Below are 24,393 nucleotides of genomic sequence, written 5' to 3' on the forward strand. Positions count from 1 at the left end.
AGCTAGAGTTGCCCATCTGCAGCAGGACTGAGCGGCAGGTGAGAAACGGGCAGATACAAGGTGTGGGTCACAGCTCTGACTTGGAGCAGCAGGTGACACACGTTGGTGCCCCCTACAGGCTACAGCCTGCCAGGGTTCTGGGGCACCTCACAATACCGTCAGCTTCTGTCCCTGAGCCAGTGAAGGTTGGACACGTGTGGAGCTGACAGGCAGGCCATGTCAGTCTCCCGCCTGTGGCACATTCTCCACAGGAGATATTTCCCCCGCTTGTGAGCACCAGGTTGCAGGGGTTGATATCGGGACAGTGGGGAATTTGATGCAGCGTGCATCACTGGAACCATGTCACTAGGTTCCACCAGGGCCAGGCACGTGCAGGAGCTGGGCAGGGCACAAAGGGCCAAGCCAGCATTTCCCCACCATTTTTTGTACTGGCTATGTCAGTATATAGGAGCTGTAAGGCTGCCATAAGTGCCCTCTAAGCAACCCCTGCTGTACAGAGCAATCAGAGTCAGTGGAGCTGGTGCTAGCTCAGCCCCCAGCACCTCCAGTAGTCCCTGTGTCAGAGCAGCAGGGGCTGTGGCTGCTGCATTCCCACACTCTGGTATTCACAGCTGGCAGAAAAGCCCACAAGCCATTGACAGCTAGGGCAGCCCCTCAGGAACTGTTCTAACCTGTGCTGGCAGCTGTGTCAGCTCCCTGCACCTTACAAGGGTTTCTCCTCCTCCATGGTCCCTGTGCTAAGCTCAGCTCCAGTGCTGCTGAACTGGGCCCAGCGGCCCTGAGTGCCCTCCCACTTAGCCCCACCTGACAGCAGAACTCTGGGGGGGCCTCAGAGGAGTTACTCCTGATTCACACCAGTGCCAGTGAGGCCCGACCTCTCCCAGGGTTATTGCTGGGACAAAGACTAGTGCTGCCACCTACAGGCCAGTCTGAGGAGAGTGCCTTAGAATGGGTATCTGGGGCAAGTGTAGCCAGCAACACTGCCAATCACCCTGCATGTTTCAGCCATGCTATCCCACCCCGGAGTCGGACAGGCTGACGCACAAACATGCCCACATCCGGCTGACATGGCATTGAGTAGAGGCTTGACTAGATGCTCAAAGGAAACCCAAATATTTGCTTAATGTCCACCCTGAAGCTCAGTGTTAAACAATACACAGAGGCTTGTGTGACCTAGGCCCATCTCTATGCATGGGCAGGGCGCAGCTGGACTGCTCTAATATTAAGAAACAGATTGCTCCATGCTGGGAACAGGAAATAACCTGTTGGGACAGAAAGCACCAGCAGCAAATGGACCCAGTGTTTCCTCCCAGACAGCAAAGTCACAATAGCAGAGGGTGTGGGTGTGTGGGGGGGCACATACATCACCTGTGCACACAAGCTCCTCCAGGACAGCCTTCTCCAGTGTGTGTGACACAGACTCACAAGCACCTCTCCCCGCCATGTCTGTCACCAGCCAACACTTGGCTCTGATTAGGAAAGGTTTGGGTGTTGTTGCTCGGGCTGGAGGGGCATAGGCAGAGCTCTGTGGGAAGACCAGGACTAGCAGGAGGGCTGCAGGTCAGGGCTGGGATGGATGTGTTGCTAGAGCTCGCTGGAGGGAAAAGCTTCAACCAGCCTTGTTCATAATTTGCCTGGTTTTAGCCAGCACTATCACCCTTTTCCTGCCTCAAGCACCGACTTCATCCTGTCACCACAGGGTCATAGAATCATAGAATCATAGAATATCAGGGTTGGAAGGGACCTCAAGAGGTCATCTAGTCCAACCCCCTGCTCAAAGCAGGACCAATTCCCAACTAAATCATCCCAGCCAGGGCTTTGTCAAGCCAGGCCTTAAAAACCTCCAACGGAGGAGACTCCAGAAACCAGAGAAACCAGAAAGTGGACTAGATGTTGAGCTTCCTCGCAGCTTTGGGATTTTATTGTTAATTGAAACAGAAAGTGTATCTCACGAGAAACCAGCAATATGGAGCCTATAAAAACTCCATGTGGCAACTGCAGCTAAACACAGTGTGATTGAAGGCACATGGCAGGAGGATGTGGGGTGCTCTGCAAACATCTAGCTGCCATCTAAGGGGCAGAGCAAGCAGCCTTGTTCTCCCACAGAGGGACCAAGTCTCTGCCCCCAAGGGTGGCTGGACTCGGAGAAGCTGTTGTCCATACATAATAAGTGCATTAGACTAGAGTGTTCTCCCCTGTGACGCACTTGGAGGCCCCATGATGCTGCAGCGCTGGGACTCTGTCCTCCATGTGATGTTTTAAGGTTCAGTTCAGACCCTATCGAAATCAAGCCCTTGTGACCAAGCTACAACGCACATCAGGTGTCCAGCACCTGTGTGGGCAGAGACTGGGAGAGGTACCCAGCCAGCCCAGGTTGTAGACTCACCACCCACATCAGCTGTATCAGACTCAACAAGGAAAGTCTCAGCTCCAGTGCGATGTGGCCACATGGACTGTTGCTCCCACCTCCCCTAACTCAGACTGTATCATGCCTCTATGCTGGGTGTAAGTGGAACAAGGCTCAGCATTAGGATCCATGCCCACCAGAGGAGAAGTCAGGCCCTTTCTGTGGCTCAAAAAGGGAAGGAAGAAAAGTTAGTGCTGGAGTCTCAGTAGCTGCTGGGGCTCCCCTGTTACGTTCTGGCTACTCTGAATTCCCAGTCACCCCTCCATGGAACCCGGCTAGACAGTTTGGGGTTGTGGCCAGTTTCACCACAAGGCTAAATGTCCTTTTGGGTCCAGGCCTTTGGCAGAGCCTCAGCCAGACGCACAAGGCATTTCTGAAGCTACCGCCAGGGGAGATTATGCACGATGACATCAGAGTGACAGTGAAGGTTGCAAAGGAAGGCAGCAAGGGGGATATTTCCAATCCAGAGGCTTAGCTCAGTGACCCCAGATCTTGGCCCTGTCCCAGGGACAGAACATCTTCAGCAGCGCTCCACCTCCTGCACCAGGCAGCTGTCCAGAGGAGATTAAAAAGGCACAGAGGAGTCTGAATGCCAGATTCATTATGGGTTTGGTTTCAGACTGGGTCCCTGCTGCAGGCTCCTGGGGCTGCTCTCATGGAGCTTGGCTTGGATGAGCTTCCGATGAGTGGGGCTCAGCACGCCAGCATCCAGCAGGTCCTGGTCAGTGATATTTCTAGACAAGGGAGAGAGGGAGAGCAACTGAGGGAGAAGCCAGCAATGCAATACAAGGCAGGTAGGAAGGGGACTCAACCACCTATGACTATTGGACACGGAAGGACCATGGGACTCCAGAGGTCATCTCCCCTTAGTCTCTGCCCTGCGCTCTGCATCCAGGGCTCAGCTAGGAGGCCCCAACTCTCCTCCTGCCCCACGCTGAACTCAGAGCTCTTGCAGGATGTCCGTGGGGCACACGAGCTGGACTGTGTTATTCCAGTAAGGCACAGTGGTACACATGAGCCAATGAGCCCTCACACACCACTATCCTTACGATACCTGAAGAACTCCAGATCATCCCAGCCATTTTCATACAGCCCCGCCTCATACTGTTCCAGGCCCAAGCGACTCAGCCACCTGCCAACGCTCCGGGGGTGATCACCACTGCCACAGGGCCACTAGGAAAGAAGAACCAGGATATGGCCCAACAGCGTCACGCCAGGGGACTACAAAGCAACGACTCTAGCCCCAGCTCTGCTGAGTCTCCTGAATCCAGTCCTCTTCTATCCCTGCTCATCCCCCATCACAGCTCTGCTAAGGTGCCTCCCTTGTGACCTGCTGTTCCAGCCCCAGGCCTTCCCTGAGCCAGACTGACTGTGGTGCCCAGTGTGGACAAGAGAACTAGGATGGGAGACCCCCAAGCTCGCTGATGCCCAATCAACACATTTACACATAGGTCTCCAGAGACTTGTGCATTAACACCCTCCCTACACCTGGAGCTCCTTCAAGGCCAACACGAAGCCCTCGCCAGGCTTGGGAGTGTCTTGTCTTGGTGCATCATGTCTCCCTGGCACATAAGGCAGCTGGTGCTTTCCAGTGTGGGTTGCCCAGGACATACCTCTCCGGCACGGTTGAGTCGGCGAGTGTCCCGCTGGGACCTTGCCCCCTCCCAGCAGCTCTGCTGTGGTGGCTCCAGTGCACTGCGGGTGTGGCGCAGCAGGTTCTTCCGGCCCTCTGGCTGGCTGGGGCCCAGGCAGCTTCCTCTCTTGGGGGGCTCTGTGTCCACATCACTGAGGCACCAGGCCATGTGCAGGGCAGTGAGGGAACAATCACCTGATGTCTGCGGATCTCTCGTCAGAATGGCTGACTTGGGCCTCTTGTGCCTCCCAATCTGAGAGAGGCTGAGCTGGTGCCCACAGGAGGTGGTCTCGGACACAGGGTAGTGGGGGCTTCTCTGTAGCTGTTCCTTGGAGGAGGAGTAGGCTTGTGCTCCTGTCAGGCTCTGCAGCCTGCGGCATGGAGAATGGCCCGGGTGCCTGTCAGCCTGCGTGTCACTGGCCGGACTGTAAGGAGGCTCAGACAGGCTGGGACACTGTGCCCAGGTGTTGGGGACCCCCTCAAATATGAAATAGGCTGGATTGGTGTAACTGCTGGCTGCATCCGGGAGGCTGAGGGGCCGGCTCCTGAAACACACAACAGTCGAGTGGGTGTTTTTGCCCAGAAAAACAACTCCAACAGATAGATAATCCCAGCACTCTGGGACAAACCCAACCCCAGTTCCTGGCAGAGACAAACTGACAGACATCCCAACACTGCGACAGAGAGACAACCATGGCACTGTGGGGCAGATGGACCGACAATCCTAGAAGACAAACAGACAAGCAGCTATTTCACCCACTCAGAGTGCGCCCTCATTTGGAAACCAAACCAAACAACTCCCATCACGAGCCCTGGACTGGCAGCACTAAGTGTCCTAGCAGATTAATGGCCAAGGTGCGGCATGCTGGCAGTTACCTGACAGCGCGCAGAGTTGGCTTGGAGAGGGTCGGGAAGTCAGACTCCGTCTCGTCGGTCTCAAAGCTGATCCACTCTGCAGAGAACAAAGACTGTAAAGGTTAATGGGAATGCAGCAAAGTGTTTCGACTGAACTGTTAGCCCAAATGGTGGGAACTCCCAGCTGCTCCAGTACCAGCCTCTCCCAGCTGGGAGCTCTAGAGGGAAGGGAGCACAAGGAACGGCAGCAGGGGAACTCCCACTTATTCCAGGCCTGTCCTGTACTGGTGCCTCCTGGGGCAGAAGAGATGGCTGCAGGGGAGCTCCCCATAGCTACTCTGGGTTTTCCCTGGTCCCCAAGCAGGGAACTGGAGCCCATATTTCTGAAGCAACAGCAGTTCAGTGGCATGGCTGTATTACCGTAGAGCCTCTCGCGTGTGCTCCGCCTGTCCTTGGGGACTCGGACCTTCATCCAGCCACGCATGGAGCCCGTTTCTTCACCCCGGTGGAAGAGGAAAGTCTCAAACTGCTGGGCCAGGCTGCCAATCATAGATCTCATGGCAATGCAGCACTCACCTGCCCAGAGAGCACAGCATCACCTCAGAGGGCGGGGCACCCCATGGTCACTCAGGCACCCACCGACAGCAGCTAGCATCCTCCTCCTCCCACACTCTCACGTTCCCATGGAAAAGTACTAGCACCAGGGACTGGCGGATGCCACACCACAATGTGACACCCACCAGGAACATGGAGTTGTTCATATACATAGAGCTAGTGTCCATGGGGGGTGGGGGTAGCCTGTCCTGCCAAAACTCCAGATGTGCCTCTAGTTTCCCAGTAGCTTGGAGAAACCATTTTCTCCTGAGGGAGACAAGACTCAGTCTCCATGGTCACCACATTCAGGCTACAGCACATGTCTTCAGTGAGGCACCAGCCTCTCCTTTCTGGGCCTGCTCTGGTGGTCAGGGCCCTGCACTATCTACAGGCCCCAGGTCCTCCCCCTGAGTCCCAGGGGCAGCAGGGGCTGAAGGACAGTGCCCTGCACTGCTGGGAGAAGACTTGGCTGCTGCCCCTGGGTCTAGTCTCTTGCTCCCTGGTTCAGGAGGGAGCAGGTGAAGCCACAGGGGGACTTGGACCCTTCACTAATGTAGGTGCTCACCCTGATCCCCCTGATCTCCTGCTCTGGGCTGCTCCAGGATACAGGAGCCCTGTAGAAATCACCTTAGCCCTCTGTGGGGTTCATGTGCCATCCTGGCCACTCCCTAACACTCCCCCTTTCCAGAGGAGGTGTTGGACACACACCATATGACTCGCAACTGTCCATGCCCTTGATGCTGAGGAGCAGGTGCTGGTCCAGCAGGTACTCCAGGTCCGACAGGATTGGGCTCAGCTGCACAGGGAGAGACAACAACTCTCAGAAGGTCGGCAAACCGCCAATCCAGCCACACAGCCATGGGACCTGAGCGCTGGGCTTAGGTACAGAGACATCACAGTGACCCCACTGTCCTATAGTACAAGGGCTAAAGCCCCAGTGCTCACCACTGGGTTCACTCTGTGTGCAAAAGAACTTGCTCAGGAGATCAGCCAGGGAAAGGGAGCACCAGGGAGTCAGGGCAGAGGGAGAGGGATGGGTATGCCAGGGAAACAGGGGATGGGGGTGTGTTTCAGAGCCAGTGGGGTGGGAAGTCAGGACCAGAGAAGGGGTGGAGGAGCCAGGGAGTCTAACAAAGTCTACAGGCTGTCACTCCTTATAGTCTGCCTATGTCCTTCTCACTTGCCTCCCCTTTGTTGTGCCAGCCCCTGCCCATGCACATACCCACCAGCCTGCACCCCCCCCACCCCACTGTGCTTACCACTGGCAGCTGTTTAGCTGACCAGCTGAGTTTGAGGAAGCCCGGGATGTCGCTGCTCTGGGAGCTGTTCTCCCCACTCCGCTGAGACTCTGGCAAGAAATCAAGAGAGAGAATTACAAGAGCAAAGCTGTGTCCTGCTGTCAGGGCCGGCTTTAGGCCAATTCCACCAATTCCCCCGAATCGGGCCCCACGCCTAAGAGGGCCCTGCGCCCAGTGGCAGGGCTGCCGGGGTGGGGCAAGTGGCCGAGAATCCCTTCCCTGGCTAGAGGCTCCTTTTTAATTTTTACTCACCTGGCGGCACTCCGGTGGCACTTCGGCGGCGGGTCCTTCACTCGCTCCGCATCTTCGGCAGCACGTCCTTCACTGCCGCCAAAGACCCGGAGCGAGTGAAGGACCCACCGCCAAAGACTAGGAGTGCCGCCTGTTGAGTACAAGCCCCATGTGGTTTTTTATGTGTTTTTTTTCTTTTGTCATCCCTGCCGGGGCCCTGTCAAAACTGTTTGAATCGGGCCCCGCACTTCCTAAAGCCGGCCCTGCCTGCTGCCAACTTACCCACCTCTCTCTCCACCTGGGTATGAGCCTCCCTCCTCTTCCCTGCCAGCTCCAACCTCTCCTAGGCACCAACCACATTGCGATGGGGAAGGGGGGTGAACTCAACCCAGGACAAATCCCAGTTGTTTGTCATTAAATTAATGGAGATATCCTATCTCCTAGAACTGGAAGGGACCTTGCAAGGTCATTGAGTCCAGCCCCCTGCCTTCACTAGCAGGACCAAGTACTGATTTTGCCCCAGATCCCTAAGTGGCCCCCTCAAGGATTGAACTCCCAACCCTGGGTTTAGCAGGCCAATGCTCAAACCACTGAGCTATTCCTCCCTCCCATTGAGATAGAGGTGCCAGCCCCATTGCCCCCAGAAAAAGAATCCCAACACATGAACAGACTGCACGGAGATGACATCACCCACTGCTGAAATGCAGCCACCTCTGAGGTGAGATGTAGCAGCTGCTTATACCACGCACAGCAACAGTGCACAACCATTTAGGACAGGAAGTTTAGAAGAGGCCTAATCCTAGTGAAACTAGAGGTTGTCACAATCTAACCCAAGTGTGACACCAGCGATATACCTCAATCCTTACACAAAATGTCCTGGGATATGCAATGAGCACAAAAGGCCAGAAGCTTGGCTTTCCATCTCACTTGAAAAACAGCAGCCTGGGCCCTGAGCTCAGTACTGATTCTGGGGACAGCACCCCCTTCCGAGGAGCCCTCTGCAGCACAGCGCCCCTTAGCACTGCACTGGGGCATTGGGGTCAGCAAGGACTCGGTGAGGAAAGTCACCTGTGCTGCTCCCTGCAGCACTAGGTTTTCCTTGCTGGTCTCCTTTCCAGGTGCTAGACAGGCTTGGCATGTGGCCAGTAGAGATGCCCAGGCAGCGCTCACCTTCCAGGCAGTAGGAATGGAACTCAATGTAGCACTTGCTGCGGCTGGCTGTTTTCACAATCACCTCGATGCTGTCCCACTCGATGCAGGCCAGGGACTCGGGGCTGGAGCCAGGAGCTGCCAGCACAGAATGGCCAATCAGTGTATGCTGAAGGGGCCCCACCCTGTCGCCAGATCTGACCCCTCAGATGGGCTGTTCTCGTGCTGGCTGATATGACCCCTTGAGGACCTGGGCAGGGTGTCAGATTGCTACTACCCCAAAGGTAGCAGGGAGGGGTCAGTCATAGCTCAGGTCTGTCTGCGGGGTCAGCAAAATGAGTTCCCTGGATCCTATTCCCCAGGCAAAGACTGATCTGTTCATCTCCCCACTAACAATGCTAACCAGCACTGCTGGCTGGTAGCCCTGTGGCGACATGTGTTGGCCCTGAGAACACTGCTGTTTGGAAGTGATGGCAGAACCCCTACTCAGCACATACGGGGCTAGGACTGCAGCACTCCTGCCCTAGATCCACCAGGGGAGCAGGCCCTCCCCACCCTGTCCAGTGGCCAATGGGGGCAGCCTCCTTACCTTTCCTAGGCACGAACTGAGACGTCACTCCCACCTCAAACGTGGCAAAGACGGGCGAGTGGTCACTGGTCACAATGTCATCAGTGCAGCCTGAAACACCCAAGAGGGAGCCCCGTCTGCCACAGAAACCCACTGTTCCATGCACCTGTTCCAGGCTGGGCCTTGGAGGTGCCAGACTAATGGCCTTTGTGCTCCCAAGCAGCCCCCGGGGCTCCACACTCACCATACGAGTTACAGAGCACGTGAGTCTCAGGGCGTGACTTCCATAGGATGCGATCACACCAGGAGGGAACGTTGATTCTCACCTGCAACCAAGAGCAAAGAAGCTTTAGGTGCATGGCTGAGCCTGGTTTGAGCTGCCTGGATTTCCCTGCAGCCTCCCACACTCCCAGCACATCTCCCCTCCCAGCTGAACTAGGGAGGTTACCATCCTGTTTGTTCCCAAGGGCAGGGTACTGATCATCCCAGTGTCACTGAAGGCGTGGGGTCCCCCGCTGCTCACTGTTCAGTGACAGCACAGATCACAGTGTGAGAGAGGCAGGGAGTGTAGGATGAGGCAGTGTGGGCTGAATACAGGGCTGGGAGCCAGGAGCTCTCGAGCCCTAACCCCAGCCCGCCATTGCCTCGCTCTAGACTTCCTTGGTCCAGCTATTCCCTTATGGCCACAGGCAGCCAGCACAAGCCAGAGGAGCTTCAGAGACCCAGCCTGAGAATAGCGGTGGCTCAAAGCCACTGTGTCTTCACCCCTACCCTGAGTGCAACTTAACTGGAAGACAGAATTGAGCCTGCTGGCCCAGTCCTATTCCCTCTCCCAGCCAGGTAGTGCCATGGAGCACCTCACCTGGGACAGTCCCTCATGGGAGCCCTGGCCAGATCCCAGTCCCTTCCTCTCGGGGCCAGACACTCACCCCTGTGGTTTTGAACTTCTGCCAGACATAGCTGTCCCGGGAGCCCCGTTCATATCGGTATGTGGGGGGGAAGGAGATGTCTTCCTCACCTGGAAATGGAACAAACAGGAAGACATGGAGGCGAGACTGCGCCAGGCAGACACTGCCCGCAGAGCCGATGGCAGGGTCAGAGAAACCCAGCCAGATTATTCTGTCAGACTAGAAAGACTTCCTTCTCCTCCACTGACACACACAGATCTACCATTTCCTCTCAGCCCTGAACTTTATCCCTGCTCTTGCTCTGCCAAAGCACTTCCATCCTGGCCTGTAGCCCCTCTGCTATCCAGCCCAGGGCCTCTCCTCAGCACAGGGAACTGTGTACAAACATCCCCTGGGGACTAAGCTGAGCCAACTACCTCACTGAGCTTACCACCTGAGGCTGCGTTTCTTTTGTGCACATCAAGGTTTCTAGCACATTTAGACACTATGTAGCACAGCCCTGGCTGGGAGTGACACTAGACTGTTTATGGCTGGGCTAGGGGACAGAGTGATGGTTTGGATGGGTGAATCTGTGGTGTCTGGGTGTGGGGGGTGTAGCGAAGCTCATTGGCCCATAGCTGTTATCTGCATCATGGCAGGGGTAAAACCCCAACCACAGGGCAAAGCCCCATCCTGGCTGTGCTGTATCTGCTGCTGTTGGAGACCTGGAGGCTCCTGTCTCTCCTGCACATTTTGGCAGCAGTTGTAGAGCTTGTCCTGCCTTAAAGCACTGTTGAACTGTGAGTGCAGGAGGTGGCGATGGGGGCATGGTATACGGGAGCCTTGCTGGGGGTGAGGCAGCAGACAGGCAGGCGGTGCTCTGGGAGGGCAGTGTGGGCTCCCCATCTGTCCCCATCCCACTCACTAAATCGCAGGAACACCTTGTTCTTCTCCCGCTCCAGGGTGAGCTGGTCCACGGCCAGCAGGGCCTCAAACTCCTTTTTGTTCACATGAGCTAAGATATCCTGAGAGGGAAGAGAGAAAGGTCCATAAGCACTAGGATTTGCAGGGCTTTCCTGTACTCTTCCCCCAGCATGGGATCCCACCACAGGAGTCCTCAGAGAAGACAATGAGTCCGTGTTCACATTCCACACCCATCCCCTGCAAGCCTTTGGGGCTGGGCTGGGAGGAGGGACTGAGCTGCCTGCCCCAAGAGTGTTCCCACAGGTGGCCTATTCTCGAGAGCAGCTTTGTGGAGCTCAGCAGCAACCCTGGGCACAGATGGGACCAGTGTCCTACCTGGACTTCCATATCAAGGCGGTAATTGAGGTCTCCAAACCAGAAGAGGTGGGTGAAGCGCAGGGTTAGGTCGAAGCTGCTGAGTCTCTTGTCACCCAGGACCAGAGAGCGCAGAATGTCACTGTAGTTCTGGTTCCGCCTGCACCGGATGAGGGTGGCACAAGGCAGAGAAAATCAGGGAAATCCCCCAGGACTCCATTGCCCTGCAAATCCGCAGAACCCCACTTGCCTCCACAGATCCCACCCTGACCCCTACCTGCCTCCACAAATCCCCCCAGCATCCCATTGCCCCACAAATCAACCTGGGACCCATCTCACCCTGACACCTACCTGCCCCCCACAAGGCCCCCTCTCCCTGTCCTCACAGATTCCCAGCCCCCACTTTCCAATTTGACAGTGATCAAAGTGACACTAACCCCAGCTCCTTCAAGCCAACACCTTGGCCTCTCCCCAGCCCTGCAGTAGGCTGGACAGAGTCCCAGCCCTGCACACATCTACCCCAGCCAGTTGGAAGAGAGCAGTCGTTGGGTGAGCATGTCCAGCCCAGTATCCAGGCTGTATGGCCATGGCAGGGTGGCTGAGATGAAGGCTGACTGTGTCTGAGACAGAGGAAAGACCAGGAAGTAGCTAGTCAATGCAGGAGGTGATGCACTGGCTATGGGGCAGCTGTGCTAGCATCCCCAGCCCCCTGAGGGTCTCATGCAGGCACGGGGGTCAGGAAGCAGCCCGCCAATCACCTGTGTGTCTTCTCACTCCCCGAGGCCAGGTGGCAGTTCACAAAACCAAACGACGTCCCATTGAAAAGGAAAGAGACGCCCACAGCCCCTTTGTTACCTGAGGAAACACACCAGGCCCAGTCAGCCCTCAGCCCTGTGTGTTCCCCTTGCCGGGGGCTCCTCACAGGACCTGGCTGTCCCCGTATGCTCTGATCCCCACTGGGACCTGAGACCTCCTCACTCCCTGGTATGGCGCCCAGAGCACTCCCCTATGCCCAAGATATAACCCACAGAGTACTCCCCAGCTCCCCTCCTCCTGATCCATATACAGACCCCAGACCATTCCTCTGCCCCTTCCCCAGATATGGCCCTGGAACATGTCCCTCCTCCCACCCCAACATGGCTCTTCAAGCACTCCCCTGCCCCCCAGTGTTTTCCCCTCCTCTCCTCCCACTCCAGCCCCCAGATGCCCTTCCCCTTCTGCTGTACCTAGTGTGTTTGCAATTCCTGTTTTCACACTTGACGTGTTCACATGGCTGATCCGGCATTCGTGCTCTGGTTTCACCAGCACCACAATCTTGATGCTCCAGAGGCACTGTAAGGCAACCTGCAATGAGATTGGGGAGGGAGTGAGACCACCCCAAGCAAGAATAGGGGAATGAGAACACACTGTCCTCTTCTAGAAATCACACTGCAATAGGCAACCCTCCAGCAGCTGGGCCAGGTATCCCTGAAGTCTTGTGTACAAACACCCTCTCCCTGGGCCCAATGTCAGGTTTGGGTTTGCTGGGTCTGGCCTGGACAAGACTCCATTAGCTCCCTCCTGGGCTGTGGGCAAGACCTGCTTGAGCTCAGGCTGTGGGGAGATTTCTCAGGCCTGCTTCCCAGCTCTCTGGGCATGACCATGGCCATCCGTGCCACAAGGCCCTGGCTTCAGAGGCCACAGCCTGGAAAATGGCACCACACAGATGAGAGAACGTGTCCTGCCTAGGCAGGCACCAAGGAGGATGGCTAAGAGAGAATTCAATTCAACTGTAGAAATTACTCTCCCAATGGGGAGAGAGGGAGAGAGAACCCAGGGCCATGAGACAGAGAGAAGAGGACACAGGTGAGAGGATGATCTCAGCTTCCCCATCTCCCACTGGAAGCATCTGTGGGTCCCTGAACTGTTCTCCAATCCTTCAGCCAACAGATGGAAAGGGGGATGGTGAAGGAAGCAGAAAAGTGGGGTCAAACAAGCCACCAAAGTGTCTGAGCACCAGGTCTCAACAACAGGCTTGGGGAGGGCATCTTTCCTGCTTGTCAAGGGCTCTGGTGGTGATCTGTTGGATCCCTCTGGCTTTATCTTAGGCAGTTGGTTATGGGTGTAACAGCCCAAGGACAATTTGTTGCTGAGCGATCTACTTCCAATAATAGTTGGATGAAGGTAAGTCTTTCCAATAGACTCTTAACTGAGTGAGTGCTGGCAGGCACCACTCCTTACAAAGCCAGAGAGGGCAGGTAAGGTAAGGAGAGTCAACAGGGACAGGGGATACTAGGGACGTGGGCACTGTCCCTCCCTCAGCATTGCGTGAATGGGGTGGCCTGGGCCCATACCACTCGGAAATCTATGGACATCAAGGTCTTCAGAGAGGCTCGCAGGAACTCCACCCATTCGCGGTCCCCCAGCGAGTTCTCCTGGGTGCCAATAACATAGATGTCATGCGGGATGCCAGCTGTGGTCTCATCCTGAGTCCGTCCCAACCCCCTTGATGTCAGCCATGAAGCCATGGACCTGGGGGGTGGAGCGCTGCCTGGAGGGAAAGGAGAGATGGGATCAGATTGCTACATTTCATTGCCTCCCCACGCCTGCACCAACCCAAGCACATTGGTGGAATATCATGTCCATAAATTGGAACCACGCTGGATGAAGTGGGATTTGGTTACCTCTCATTCTGTGCCAGGACCTGGGGTGGTCTAATAGGTCCCCTGTCAAGGATGGAAAGTACCATGGCAGCTCTTGAGTCCAGCCAAAAGACAGCTTGTTTCTGAGGTTCGCTGACATGTCCCACCACCACTGACCATATATCAGCAGCTCTATTTACTCAGCAAAAATACAAGATGTGGCAGGTGCATCGTGATATTGACCCACCATAGTGCAGACAAGCCCAGGTAAGGCCTGAGGGCGAGGGCTTCTCCAACCTTCTCACCTCACCAGGACTCAATAAGAATCTCAGAACTCCTGGGCATGGCTCCCTTTGGAAATCTGCAGAGATTTCAATTCCAGAACTATCCCTGGATTCACGACAAGAACCCGTGGTCACGCTGGAGGTCTCTGACCTGTCCTTACTCCTTACCCATGTTCCACGTCCCAACATACACAGAAATGAGGTCTGGCTCATCCAGGTTGGAATGCTGGATCTTCATGAGCTGCAGCAGTTGGCAAAAGGCCTCTCGCTTCTGCAAGAGAAGAACACGACTATCTGCTTGGGTCCTGACACAGAAGGCAGAGTTCAAGAGAACACGGCATCTAAGCTGAGCCACAGGCCTGTCCCCACAGAGCTGCAGACTGGTGGTGGTCAATGTTAACTACCAGTCTTCAGTGCAGGGCTCATCTGTATTACTCTGGAGCATCCCTAAAGCCTCATAGTGGTGGACAATCCTGCTTTTAGCTGTAACCCCCATGTCTAGTGATGATCAATGGATGTAATTGTCCTACGACCCACTTCTTAGAAGAAGAGCACAGGAGGAAGGGCCTCCAGGACCACAGTCAAGCTCACATGGGCATCATGGAAAGAGGCAATGAGAATAAAATTTGACAATGGTTGGGCTGTTGGTGTGGCAAGACCACTGTCAGTTGTGCTGACCAGTATTGTCTCATTGTGTCCTAGTTCTCCCCCATCTGTCTATCCGCATCCACCTGTCATCTCTTGTCTTAACTTAATGTGAACTCTTTGGCGCAGGTAATGTCTTTTCATGTTGTGTGGTACAGTGCCTAGTACACTGGAGTTCGGGCACACTATAATAATAAACCTCAGGGATCACAAATCTCTAGGCTCCTGCCAGCTAAGGAGTAGAGGGAGAGGAGGCCCCATGCTCCAGCAGAAAGCAATGGAGCACACTGCAGCCTCACAGGCCAAGCCTCCTTGCTGAATAGTTCAGAGTCTAGGGTTAGTCTGTGATTAGCTCTCTTCAGTGCACCTCCCAGCATAGTATCTAGGTGATGCATATAAGTGCCATGTTCATCAGCCACCTGTAAACACACAGGGCAAAGCAAACAAACAGGGATTCAGGATACTGGCCCCCTCTCTACTGGATACCAGTAAGCTAAGGGCCAGCTCTGCCAACTCACACCAGAGATGGAAACAGTGGTGCCTGAGAGGTCTCTCCCACACCAGCAGAGGGCAGTGTTGCACAGCCACATGAGCATCAGGCTCGGAAGATGGGCTGAAGCCCCTTGTTCCCCTCTCTGGTTTCATGTTCCCCTCTCTGCACGTTCCACCTCCTGGGTGCTGAGGGGAAGCCCTCACCCACCTTTTCAATGATCCCTTTGGGGGCGAACAGAATACCCCCCATGTGTCACTCAAAGAGCTTGCTCTCAGGCCCCTGCGCTTTCCACGCCAACATCCCCTCATTGCCTACATACAGCAGAGCATAAGTGGGTTTCCTACCAGGCAATTCTCAGAGGCCAGGCAGAGAGAGCCTGGATGCCAGCCCACAAACAGGGCTAGTCTGCACCGGGGGCAAATACAGCCCCGTGGTCTGAGGCCTGGCCCTAGTCTTTTGCTGCAGTGAAGCTGGTGGGAGCCCAGACCTTGGGAGGATCCCTTACCCGTGCGTTCTGGAAGATGAAGTCCCTGGTCAGGCTTCTGTGCTGGTCTCTGTCATACACTAGCCTCACTTTGCTCTGCATGCTCTGGTATTTAATCAGCTGCAAGACTGAAGACAGCCACACCAGCAACAGTGAGACACAGAATGGCACAACCCCCAAAAGCACAGCCAATACACCCCTAAGGAAGGGCACTGCTGCTGCCTCTCAGCATGACACAGAGGGGTGTGGATACGGCTGCCCCTCACTCCCCCAGGATGTCACGCTGCAGGAAGGCAGCCAGCACTGAGCTCACCAAGCGGGGCTCCTGTGTGCATCCAGTAGGATCTGGCTTATCCCTCCCATCCTTGGGATAACTGTTCAGCAGATTACCCTGGGTGAAGGAGCCCATCGGCCTGGCTTCAGCCAGGAAGCCTAGTGGTGGTCATGTTCCATTTGTGCACCACAGAGTATTCTTGACCTCTCACTGCTGCTTCTCCCAGGGGTCTACTTCAACAATGGGCCAATTACTCAACAACCTTCCAAGGCCTACTCCAAGTCAATGGACTGAAGGGGTTTCCCCTACTTTTGTCCTGAGAGATGGTCTCCTCTGGAGAGCTGCAGCCCCTCTTTGTGATGGCCATTGTCCCAGACTCCACGTCCACTGTCAGGGAAGCCCTCTGTGTTTTGCCCACTTTCACCTGCAGCACAAGGAACTAGGTTATTGAGGCAGGTGCAACTAGGTTGGGTGCAACTGAGGGCAGGAGCAGGGAATGTATGCCCCTTTATCTCTGTATCTCCCTGGCACATACATTTGGGCCGGGGGCTACCCCTCTCCTGGAGGGGCACTGCTCGCATGGCACCCCGCTGAGCTCACTAGGCAGGTGCTGTAGCTGCATGGAGGCTGGCTTCCTCCACACCCTGTGTCTGAACCCCAATTTATTGTGGCAGGTATAAACCAGCTCTTCTCATGCTAGCTCCCGCTGTCCATTGGAGAATAGGAGAAGGGCAGCCCCACAGACTTCCTGCCCCTCCCCCCAGATTGGCTTTCTCATCTGTCTGAAGGGGAAATCACACCCCATGTTGACTCGCCTACAATCCCACTGCCCAGCTGGCCCACAAGCTGCAGGCCCCACATTATGTAGGGCCCAAGCTAATCATACCCACTCTAGTCTCTGCCTGTGCTGGGAAAGGCCCCATCAAAGCCCCTGAAGGGAGCAGTGCAGTGAAGCTCGCCACACCTAAGCACCTCTCTTACCTCAAAGTTCTGCACAGCCATGGGCTTGGCAGCAGGGGGGTGCGCCACAGCCACACTGGGAAGAGCCAGTTTGTGCTTGGTCACTGTCTCCTGCAGTGTCTTCAGCACCTACAGAGAAGGAGTCAGAGACAGGCAGGTGTTGAGAGACACAGAGAGACCAGCTGTACAAGGGAGAGGGTTCAAATCCAGCTGCCTTTCCAGCAGGCGAACTAGGGTCTAGTGGGAGCAGGAGATTCTAACATGTTGCTGACTGCAGGGCATGGATGGGGCTTCCTGCTAAGCACAACAAGTGACAGGGGGAACTTTGGAATTGGGTCCTGATGAGGTACCACATGCTGTTTTCTCTGTGTCTACACAGATTAAAGTGAAGGCAACACCATCTACTAGTCAGAGGGGAAGACTGGAGCCCTGGGTTCTGTTTCTGGCCCTGCCACTGACTTGCTTGCAATCAGTCACCTCCTCTTTTGGTGCCTGAATTTACCCATCAGCTATTGGCACTATCTGGCATGTATTGACTAGGCAGTGCTGGAGCCATCAGTGTGAAGAACCCAGGCAACAGTCAGCAGAATGTGCTCCCTCCCGCCCAGCGCTCCAATCACCCAGGGAGGGGACAAGGTGAACAGCTCATGTTTGAGAGAGCCATACACAGACTCTGTCAGCTTCGCCATGGAGGCATCCAGAGCAATGGCTTGGCTACAAATCACAATGCCCTGCTCTAGGAAGGAAGCAATGACACAGATCTGTCCCTCATGGCTGTCCCACAGGAGGGCAATGTCACACTGCTTGTGATAGAAACCTCAGGGATCTCAGCAAAAGTGAGCAGGAATTGGGAACCAGGTGACCCAGTGGGCCAGCACAAAGAGCATGGAGACCCAGAGGCAGAGGTTGGTTTGTGAAAGTGTTAAATTGGTAATGTGTGTTGTGAGTAAGGTGGAGAAGGCTGATTGGCTAGAACCTGTTAGGGGTGGGACTAAGGAACTATAAAGCATGCTCCAGGTGGAAGGAATTCCTTTTCCTCCAATTTAATGAGAGGCCTGTGCCCTTCCTGAAGTGGTCTCTAATGTCTGGGAGCTCAACCTCATAGAAACTTGCTCTGTCTGGGAGTTTTAATTTATCCTGGGAGTTTGCTCAAGTTTAAGGAGCTTATTCTAGTCTGGAGAGCTAGGGGACATTAGTAAAGGTTGCAATTAGTAGCTCTTCTACCCTTCATGGGGGAATTTATAAAGGGGTATTTCTTCAGAGGTTTTTGCTATAATTCTTGTAATTTAAGTTGACTTCTTCTAGGATCTTAAATTCTAAACCTGCCTATATTTAATGGAATTCTAACTTCTGCTTTCTTTGCCTTCTTTTTGTAGCTTAATCCATGGCAAATGCACTGTTTATGTGCCATGGCTGCAGTGTGGCAAACTTGTACCCCTGGGCTTCTTTGCAGAGGAATGGTCCCAAGCCCTAGCGATGTGTGCTGAGATTACAAACCCACTAGGCACCTTTTTCTCTAGAGAGGAGAGCAGGTGGTTGACAGTGGAGATCTTGCTGAGGAGCAGTTCAAGGTCTGGATCGCTGGCCAAGAGACCCTGAACAGAAAGAGAGACAAATTCTGATACCTGGTGCTCTTAAAGCAGCAATGACAGATTAAACTGTAGTGGACATGTCCAGAAACCTTGGTGAGTTTCCAGGGTCACTTCAGTACCTATGGAGATTAGAGCTGCATGAATAACTGTTTTTCTCCCCCCAAGTTTGGTAGCTAAACTGAAAAATCTGGAAAAAATCATTGAGTCAAAACTGATTTTTTTTTTCTTATTAAAACACAAAAACATGTTGCTTGGGTCAAACAAAGCATTTTGGAGGTTGATGTGAATTGAGATTTTTTTTTTAACTATTTTGACATTTCTGAAACTTTTAATTTTAGGTATTCTCAGCCTAAACTATTTGCTGAATTTCTGAATAGTTTTGGTGCCCCACAAATGCATTTTTTCAGAAAATTTACTATTTGCCAAACTTAAAAAAAAAAAAAAAAAAGGCTCTCTAATGTAGGGTGACCAGACAGCAAGTGTGAAAAATTGGGATGGGGTGAGGGGTAATAGGCTATATAGGAAAAAGCCCCAAATATTGGGACTGTCCCTATAAAATCGGGACATCTGGTCACCCTACGCTAATGGTTATTAACTACACTTTGGGTCACTAGCAAGGAGTTGGGAAGGTCTGGAGACACTTCTCTATGGAACTAAAACATGCACACACAGTTTAGCACAATTAGCACCTTTGTGCGTAGGTCTGTGCAGGGAGCTGCGGAGCAGGACTGAGGCGCACAGGCAGAGCAGTGAGGGCAGGCTGGGGCTGGAACAGCATGGGGGGCTTTGGCTCAGGACACAGGTCTTCACCCCCAGGCAGATCTTAGAATCATAGAATATTAGGGCTGGAAGAGACCTCAGGAGGCCATCTAGTCCAACCCCCTGCTCAAAGCAGGACCAACACCACCTAAATCATCCCAGCCAGGGCTTTGTCAAGCTGGGCTTTAAAAACCTCTAAGGATGGAGATTCCACCACCTTCCTAGATAACCCATTCCAGTGCTTCACCACCCTCCTAGTGAAATAGCGTTTCCTAATATCCAACCTAGACCTCCCGCACTGCAACTTGAGAGCATTGCTTCTTTGTTCTGTCATCTGCCACCACTGAGAACAGCCTAGCTCCATCCTCTTTGGACCCCCCCCTTCAGGTAGTTGAAGGCTGCTATCAAATCCCATAGATTCATAGATTCATAGGACTGGAAGGGACCTCGATAGGTCATCGAGTCCAGTCCCCTCACTCTTCTCTTCTGCAGACTAAATAACCCGAGTTCCCTCAGCCTTTCCTCATAAGTCATGTGCCCCAGCCCCCTAATCATTTTCGTTGCCCTCCACTGGACTCTCTCCAATTTGTCCACATCCCTTCTGTACTGGGGGGGACCAAAACTGGATACAATACTCCAGGTGTGGCCTCACCAGTGCCGAATAGAGGGGAATAATCACTTCCCTTGATCTGATGGCAATGCTCCTACTAATACAGCCCAATATGCCATTGGCCTTCTTGGCAACAAGGGGGCACTGCTGACCCATATCCAGCTTCTCATTCACTGTAATCCCCAGGTCCTTTTCTGCAGAACTGCTGCTTAGCCAGTCGGTCCCCAGCCTGTAGCCGTGCATGGGATTCTTCCTTCCTAAGTGCAGGACTCTGCACTTGTCCTTGTTAAACCTCATCAACATGCTCTGGGTCAGTCCAGCTGAGGTGTCCCAGACCAGATCCCTGACCTGCCCCATCACTGAAGTATTCTTCCTCTCCCAGGTCCCTGCATTGCAATTTCCAACCTTCACTGTAGCATCTAGCCTGCTGCATCTGAACTCCCTCTGGATTTGAGCTTTAGCACTTGGTTCATGAACATAGGCAGCTGGCTCGGCCTCGCTCCAGGAAAGGAGCATGGTGCCCTCTATGGGTGCAGATATGCAGGAAAACCAAACCCGAACAATGAAATCCCCCATGACCAACTTCCCCCTCCAGGCCAGGCTCAGATGCAGAGACGTGCTGTCGCCTACCATGAGGCTCCCTGCCCTGGGCCAGCACTTTGGGGAAGGGGAGGGCTCACCTGCTCTCTTACGGGGCTCCGAGGGGAAGCTGGAGGGTCAAACACTTTGGCCAGAGTCTCTAAACCAGCCAGCGTGAAGTCAATCTCACTGCAGAGAGAAGAGCACTGAGTGGGGAAGCTCTGTGTGGTCCGAGGAGCCATTCACCAGGACACCCCTGCTGGTCCTATCCCAGGTCCTGATAAGCCACCAATCACATCCATTCAGAGAAGCCGGGCTGGGGGCAGCAATCCCACATCAGGCCCCTCTGTCTTACTGGTGGGGACTGCCATCAGGTGGTGCCACCTGACACCTCAGTGCCAGGAGCAGGTCCTTCCCACCAGAGAGTGCAGCAAACCAGAGACACTTTCAGTGCCGGAGGAGTCTAAGCAGGGCTGGGCCTAAGACTCCACAAAGCTCAGGGGGGGTTGGTATCAGGCCCCTCCCAGAGTCCCAACAGGGACAGTAACTGCCTAAGAAACCCCATCACAGTGCCCTGCAGCTGACTCAAAATGAGGAGGCTGCTGAGGGCTGGATTACAGACGTGCCCTTTCCTGGTTTGCAGGGCTCAGGGAAGTGGTGCAGGAGGCTAGTTCAGCAGCCTCAGGCCGCTAATGTCTGAGCTGGAACCCCTGCTGCCCTGAGCCTTCCAGTCTCCAGAGGTAGCTGAGGCCTGGCTGTGGCATCTTGCCAGGGCCTCCAGATTTAAAGCCTTGTTGCAGGGGGACTCAGCTCTGCGAAGTGGGCGTGCTTTGCAGTTACTTGCTAACACAGCTGCTGTTTAGGCACTTGAATCTGAAGGATGCAGCCACTGAGGGGGAGTGGGAAAGGGGCTGTAATTAGGGCTGAGACCAAGCAAAGGAACAGCATGAGACCTTCGGGGTAGGGATTTCTCGTCTTGTGGATGAGCTCAGCGAACCACACTCCCCCAGCACCCACACAAGAAGAAATGCACACATTTCTCACCGGCTGCAGGACACAGAGCCAAACTAAAAGGGCAAAGCAGCAGGTGCCATCTGTACCCAGCACATACGAGACCCCCTAGGGGAAGGTATTCAAAGCAGCAGATGCCAATTTTACCCAGCAGAGAACAGCCTGCCAGCGTTTAAAGTAGCAGATAGCATCTGTACCCAGCACAGATAAGATGCCCAGAGGAAGGACTGAGAGGGCCGGATATGAGACAGATGTCCTGTCTCTAGAGAAACCTGACGTCCTGTCTCTAGAGAACAGACAGGAAAGAACAACCCAGCCCTGGGACCTCATGGGGCTTTTCTGCCTCTGACTAAGATGAGTCTATCCCCAACCCACTTCCTTTCCCTCCACTGCTCACCTGTGCAGCCCACGGCAGGCAGTCACTAAGGCTGTGCTCAGGTGTTTCAGCTGCAGGTTTCCATTCCTCAGGGCCTCCAGGTCAAGCTGTAAGTGGTGGCTGAGGTACTCAGCCATGAATCCCATGAAATCGCTGGCCGGGCTGCAACAGGTGGGGATGTGTGAGTGTGTGAGTGAATTTCTTATTGAGAGCCCCAGCTACCTGCCCCAGGTTGTGCTGATGCAGGTACTGCCGCTGGCACCACGATGGGGAAAGTCAGCGGATATTGCAGACCTCAGGGAAAAGACAGGGCTGGCTGCCAGTCACCCCGAGCTCTCCAATCTCACTCTCACCATGTGGGGTTGGGTGAGAAGGGGTGTTCTAGTGCCACCTGTGGGCAAAGGCAGGTGCTAGAGGTACAGCTCCCACTGTGTCCTTTAATCAAGCTGTCCAATTCCCCCCCTCACTGCTGTGGCCTCGCCCTTCCCAATGGGACAGTTTCCACTCTCCAGAGCAGGAAGGGAAGCTCTCCTCACACGTGCACTGGTAACTCACTCCAGCAGCCTCTGGACATCCCAAAATATAGGGCTTGCTACCTGCTCTGTGAGGTGTGGAAGTGCCAGGCAGTACCTGCTGTGAACCTGCTCCTGCAGCCTCAGCTGCAGCTGCTGAGATATCTGGGCCTTGTTTGGCTGAGCGGTAACCCACCCACTGGTGCTGCCCGCGATGTTCCCACTGTGAGGCACCAAGCTTGGAGGGTGGCTGGCTCTGCCATCTTCACCATCTGCAAACACAAAGGCACAGCATCTTAAGAGAGAGAAGTAACCAGTTTCTCCTCCCCCAAGCCCACCCCTGATCTCCCCATTGTGTCCAGCATCCTTGCTGGGTCAAGGGGGCGTGGGGTGAGTGGAATGTTACACCCCATTTAAGCCATGACCCCCAGGCACAATTAGGTGCTGGGGAGACTATAATTCACTCTCTTGGGGAGCTGAATGGCCGATCTGCACCCTCCACATCCCCCATTTCATTTCCTTTCCTAGCCCATGGCTTCATCCAGCCCCCCAAATGCTCCCCTCACCACACACGCACCCCCCAGTCCCTCCAGACTCACCAGAGTCCTCATCCACTGGCTCTCTTGCTCTGTTCACAGGGTAGAGCAGTGGGATCACCAGGCCATTGTTGGGCTGCTGGTAGGCCCCTATTAGATCAGTCAGGGTGCGGAAGCATTTGGCTTGGATGCCCTGGATGGTCTAAGGGAAGAAGAAGAATGGCTGTTGCTCTGGCACGTCCCACCCCAGACTCTGGATACCCACGGCATCCTGCAGCCAGCCCAGGAAGGATTCGAAACATACAATATTTCTCTGTTACATGCAGCTAATGAGCCTGACTTGGCTCAGGGTACAATGGAAGACCGGTCCCATCCCAAGGAACTTACACTCCACAAGACCCAGGGGAGCTGGGGAGGGCGCTCACTTAGAACATTAAACAGCCTTAGATTTCTCTCCTCTGCCCTGACATCGTGCTGGGGAGAGAGGGAGTTTGCCTAATGTGGGTCATTGTTCATGGGCATCGCTCTTTAGGAGAGATTTGAGTGAGGAGAGGATGGGGGCTCTGGGACAGGGAGATGATTCCACACACAAGGGGGCAACCTGGCAGCCATTAGACAGATGGGAATGGGAGGAAGACCCAAAGAGGCAGGGAGGCTGGTGCCACTGGCACAAATAAGGGGAGAAGTGGGGACATGCTAAGAGCCAAGGTCTGATCTGAGTGGGTGGAACCGTGCAGGGCTATAAAAGGGAACACCTCTGGGATGGGATGTGATCACTGTTTTCTGAGAGCTGTCACCCAATCCCACACAGCAGTTTAGGACAGGAAGTGAACAAAAATCCTGTATCCAGCAGAAACTGAAGATGGGTCAGAAAGGAAATGGGGAGGAATAGATGTCTCTCTAGAGCCACCCCAGTTATGACAGTAACGTCTAATGCAGGCATGCAACATCAGCATGGAGCGGCCAGCGAGCTGCATTCCCAGGCTGTTGCTGAGCGCAAGGCCGTACCAGAGATGAGTGAGGCTGTGACGCACTGCGTCTGTGCAAAGGAAACACATCCTGTGGGCTCTGAGCACTGCAGGTTCTTACGCTGAAAGGAAACCACAGTGCTAGCTTGTGGCTCCCAGCAGGAAGGGAGGCACATATACCCCCTAGTCCCATCCCCAGATGCTGCCAGTGCTGTGTCCCTCCCGTTTGCAACTGCAGAGTAGAGAGTGAAGGCAGGGCCCTTCCACATCTGCTTCCTGTGCAAACCCCAAATCACACAGCCAACAGGGGATCTCCACACCTAGAGGCCATGGAGAGAGGTGCCTTAAATATACCCGAAGGAGAGAGATTCAAGGGACAGCAATACTAGTGATTGGGCATCTCTGCTATAGCTGCCTCCTTCCCACCTGCAGCCAGTGGACCCCACTCCACCCACCTGCACAGATAGCAGCCCCTCCTCATCGGGCAGGATCCTATAGGTGTGCACGTGTCTCTGGAACCTAGGAGGAAACAGAACAAGGTATCAACACCAGATTTCCACCCTTGTAGGTCTAACAGTCAGGTGGGGCCAGTGATGGTGGGAGGAGCCTTTAGCCTATTAGGAAGGCAGGGAGGGATCACAGCAGCACCCATGAGCTCAGCTATATCTGGATGAATCTGGAAACCAGTTGTTCTCAGGGAAATGAGGGACAATAATACTCCCATTCTCCCAGCTTCTGTCTTGTCTGGGGAGCTTGTAATCTCCCTGAGGCAGGGACTGTCTCTCACCA

At 54.4% G+C, this 24,393-nt stretch overlaps 1 protein-coding gene across 5 annotated transcripts in view; it reads right to left on the reverse strand.

Annotated features, from left to right (window-relative positions):
• Window positions 1–1,905: 1,905 nt before the first annotated feature.
• LOC128843214 (phosphatidylinositol 3,4,5-trisphosphate 5-phosphatase 2-like) overlaps window positions 1,906–24,393 on the reverse strand; it is a 30,173-nt gene continuing 7,685 nt past the window's right edge. For 3 of the 5 annotated variants that reach the window (XM_054039844.1, XM_054039843.1, XM_054039845.1), the window contains exons 3-28: window positions 24,060–24,123; window positions 22,700–22,838; window positions 22,219–22,372; window positions 21,610–21,750; window positions 20,303–20,390; window positions 18,170–18,256; window positions 16,683–16,790; window positions 16,011–16,125; window positions 15,449–15,555; window positions 13,974–14,076; window positions 13,234–13,430; window positions 12,127–12,244; window positions 11,659–11,755; window positions 10,922–11,060; window positions 10,548–10,647; window positions 9,665–9,753; window positions 8,980–9,061; window positions 8,757–8,846; window positions 8,189–8,305; window positions 6,749–6,837; window positions 6,198–6,285; window positions 5,316–5,471; window positions 4,917–4,992; window positions 4,021–4,585; window positions 3,462–3,580; window positions 1,906–3,141 (exon numbers count right to left, since the gene is read on the reverse strand). In XM_054039844.1, the coding sequence (XP_053895819.1) occupies window positions 3,009–3,141; window positions 3,462–3,580; window positions 4,021–4,585; window positions 4,917–4,992; window positions 5,316–5,471; window positions 6,198–6,285; window positions 6,749–6,837; window positions 8,189–8,305; window positions 8,757–8,846; window positions 8,980–9,061; window positions 9,665–9,753; window positions 10,548–10,647; window positions 10,922–11,060; window positions 11,659–11,755; window positions 12,127–12,244; window positions 13,234–13,430; window positions 13,974–14,076; window positions 15,449–15,555; window positions 16,011–16,125; window positions 16,683–16,790; window positions 18,170–18,256; window positions 20,303–20,390; window positions 21,610–21,750; window positions 22,219–22,372; window positions 22,700–22,838; window positions 24,060–24,123 (3,361 nt within the window). In that variant the 3' untranslated portion in view covers window positions 1,906–3,008. The remainder of the gene's footprint in view (window positions 3,142–3,461; window positions 3,581–4,020; window positions 4,586–4,916; window positions 4,993–5,315; window positions 5,472–6,197; window positions 6,286–6,748; window positions 6,838–8,188; window positions 8,306–8,756; window positions 8,847–8,979; window positions 9,062–9,664; window positions 9,754–10,547; window positions 10,648–10,921; window positions 11,061–11,658; window positions 11,756–12,126; window positions 12,245–13,233; window positions 13,431–13,973; window positions 14,077–15,448; window positions 15,556–16,010; window positions 16,126–16,682; window positions 16,791–18,169; window positions 18,257–20,302; window positions 20,391–21,609; window positions 21,751–22,218; window positions 22,373–22,699; window positions 22,839–24,059; window positions 24,124–24,393) is intronic. The other 2 variants (XM_054039846.1, XM_054039847.1) reach the window with 2 other exon arrangements.

This window comes from Malaclemys terrapin, chromosome 9 (assembly GCF_027887155.1).
Source record: "Malaclemys terrapin pileata isolate rMalTer1 chromosome 9, rMalTer1.hap1, whole genome shotgun sequence".
NCBI lineage: Eukaryota > Metazoa > Chordata > Testudines > Emydidae > Malaclemys > Malaclemys terrapin.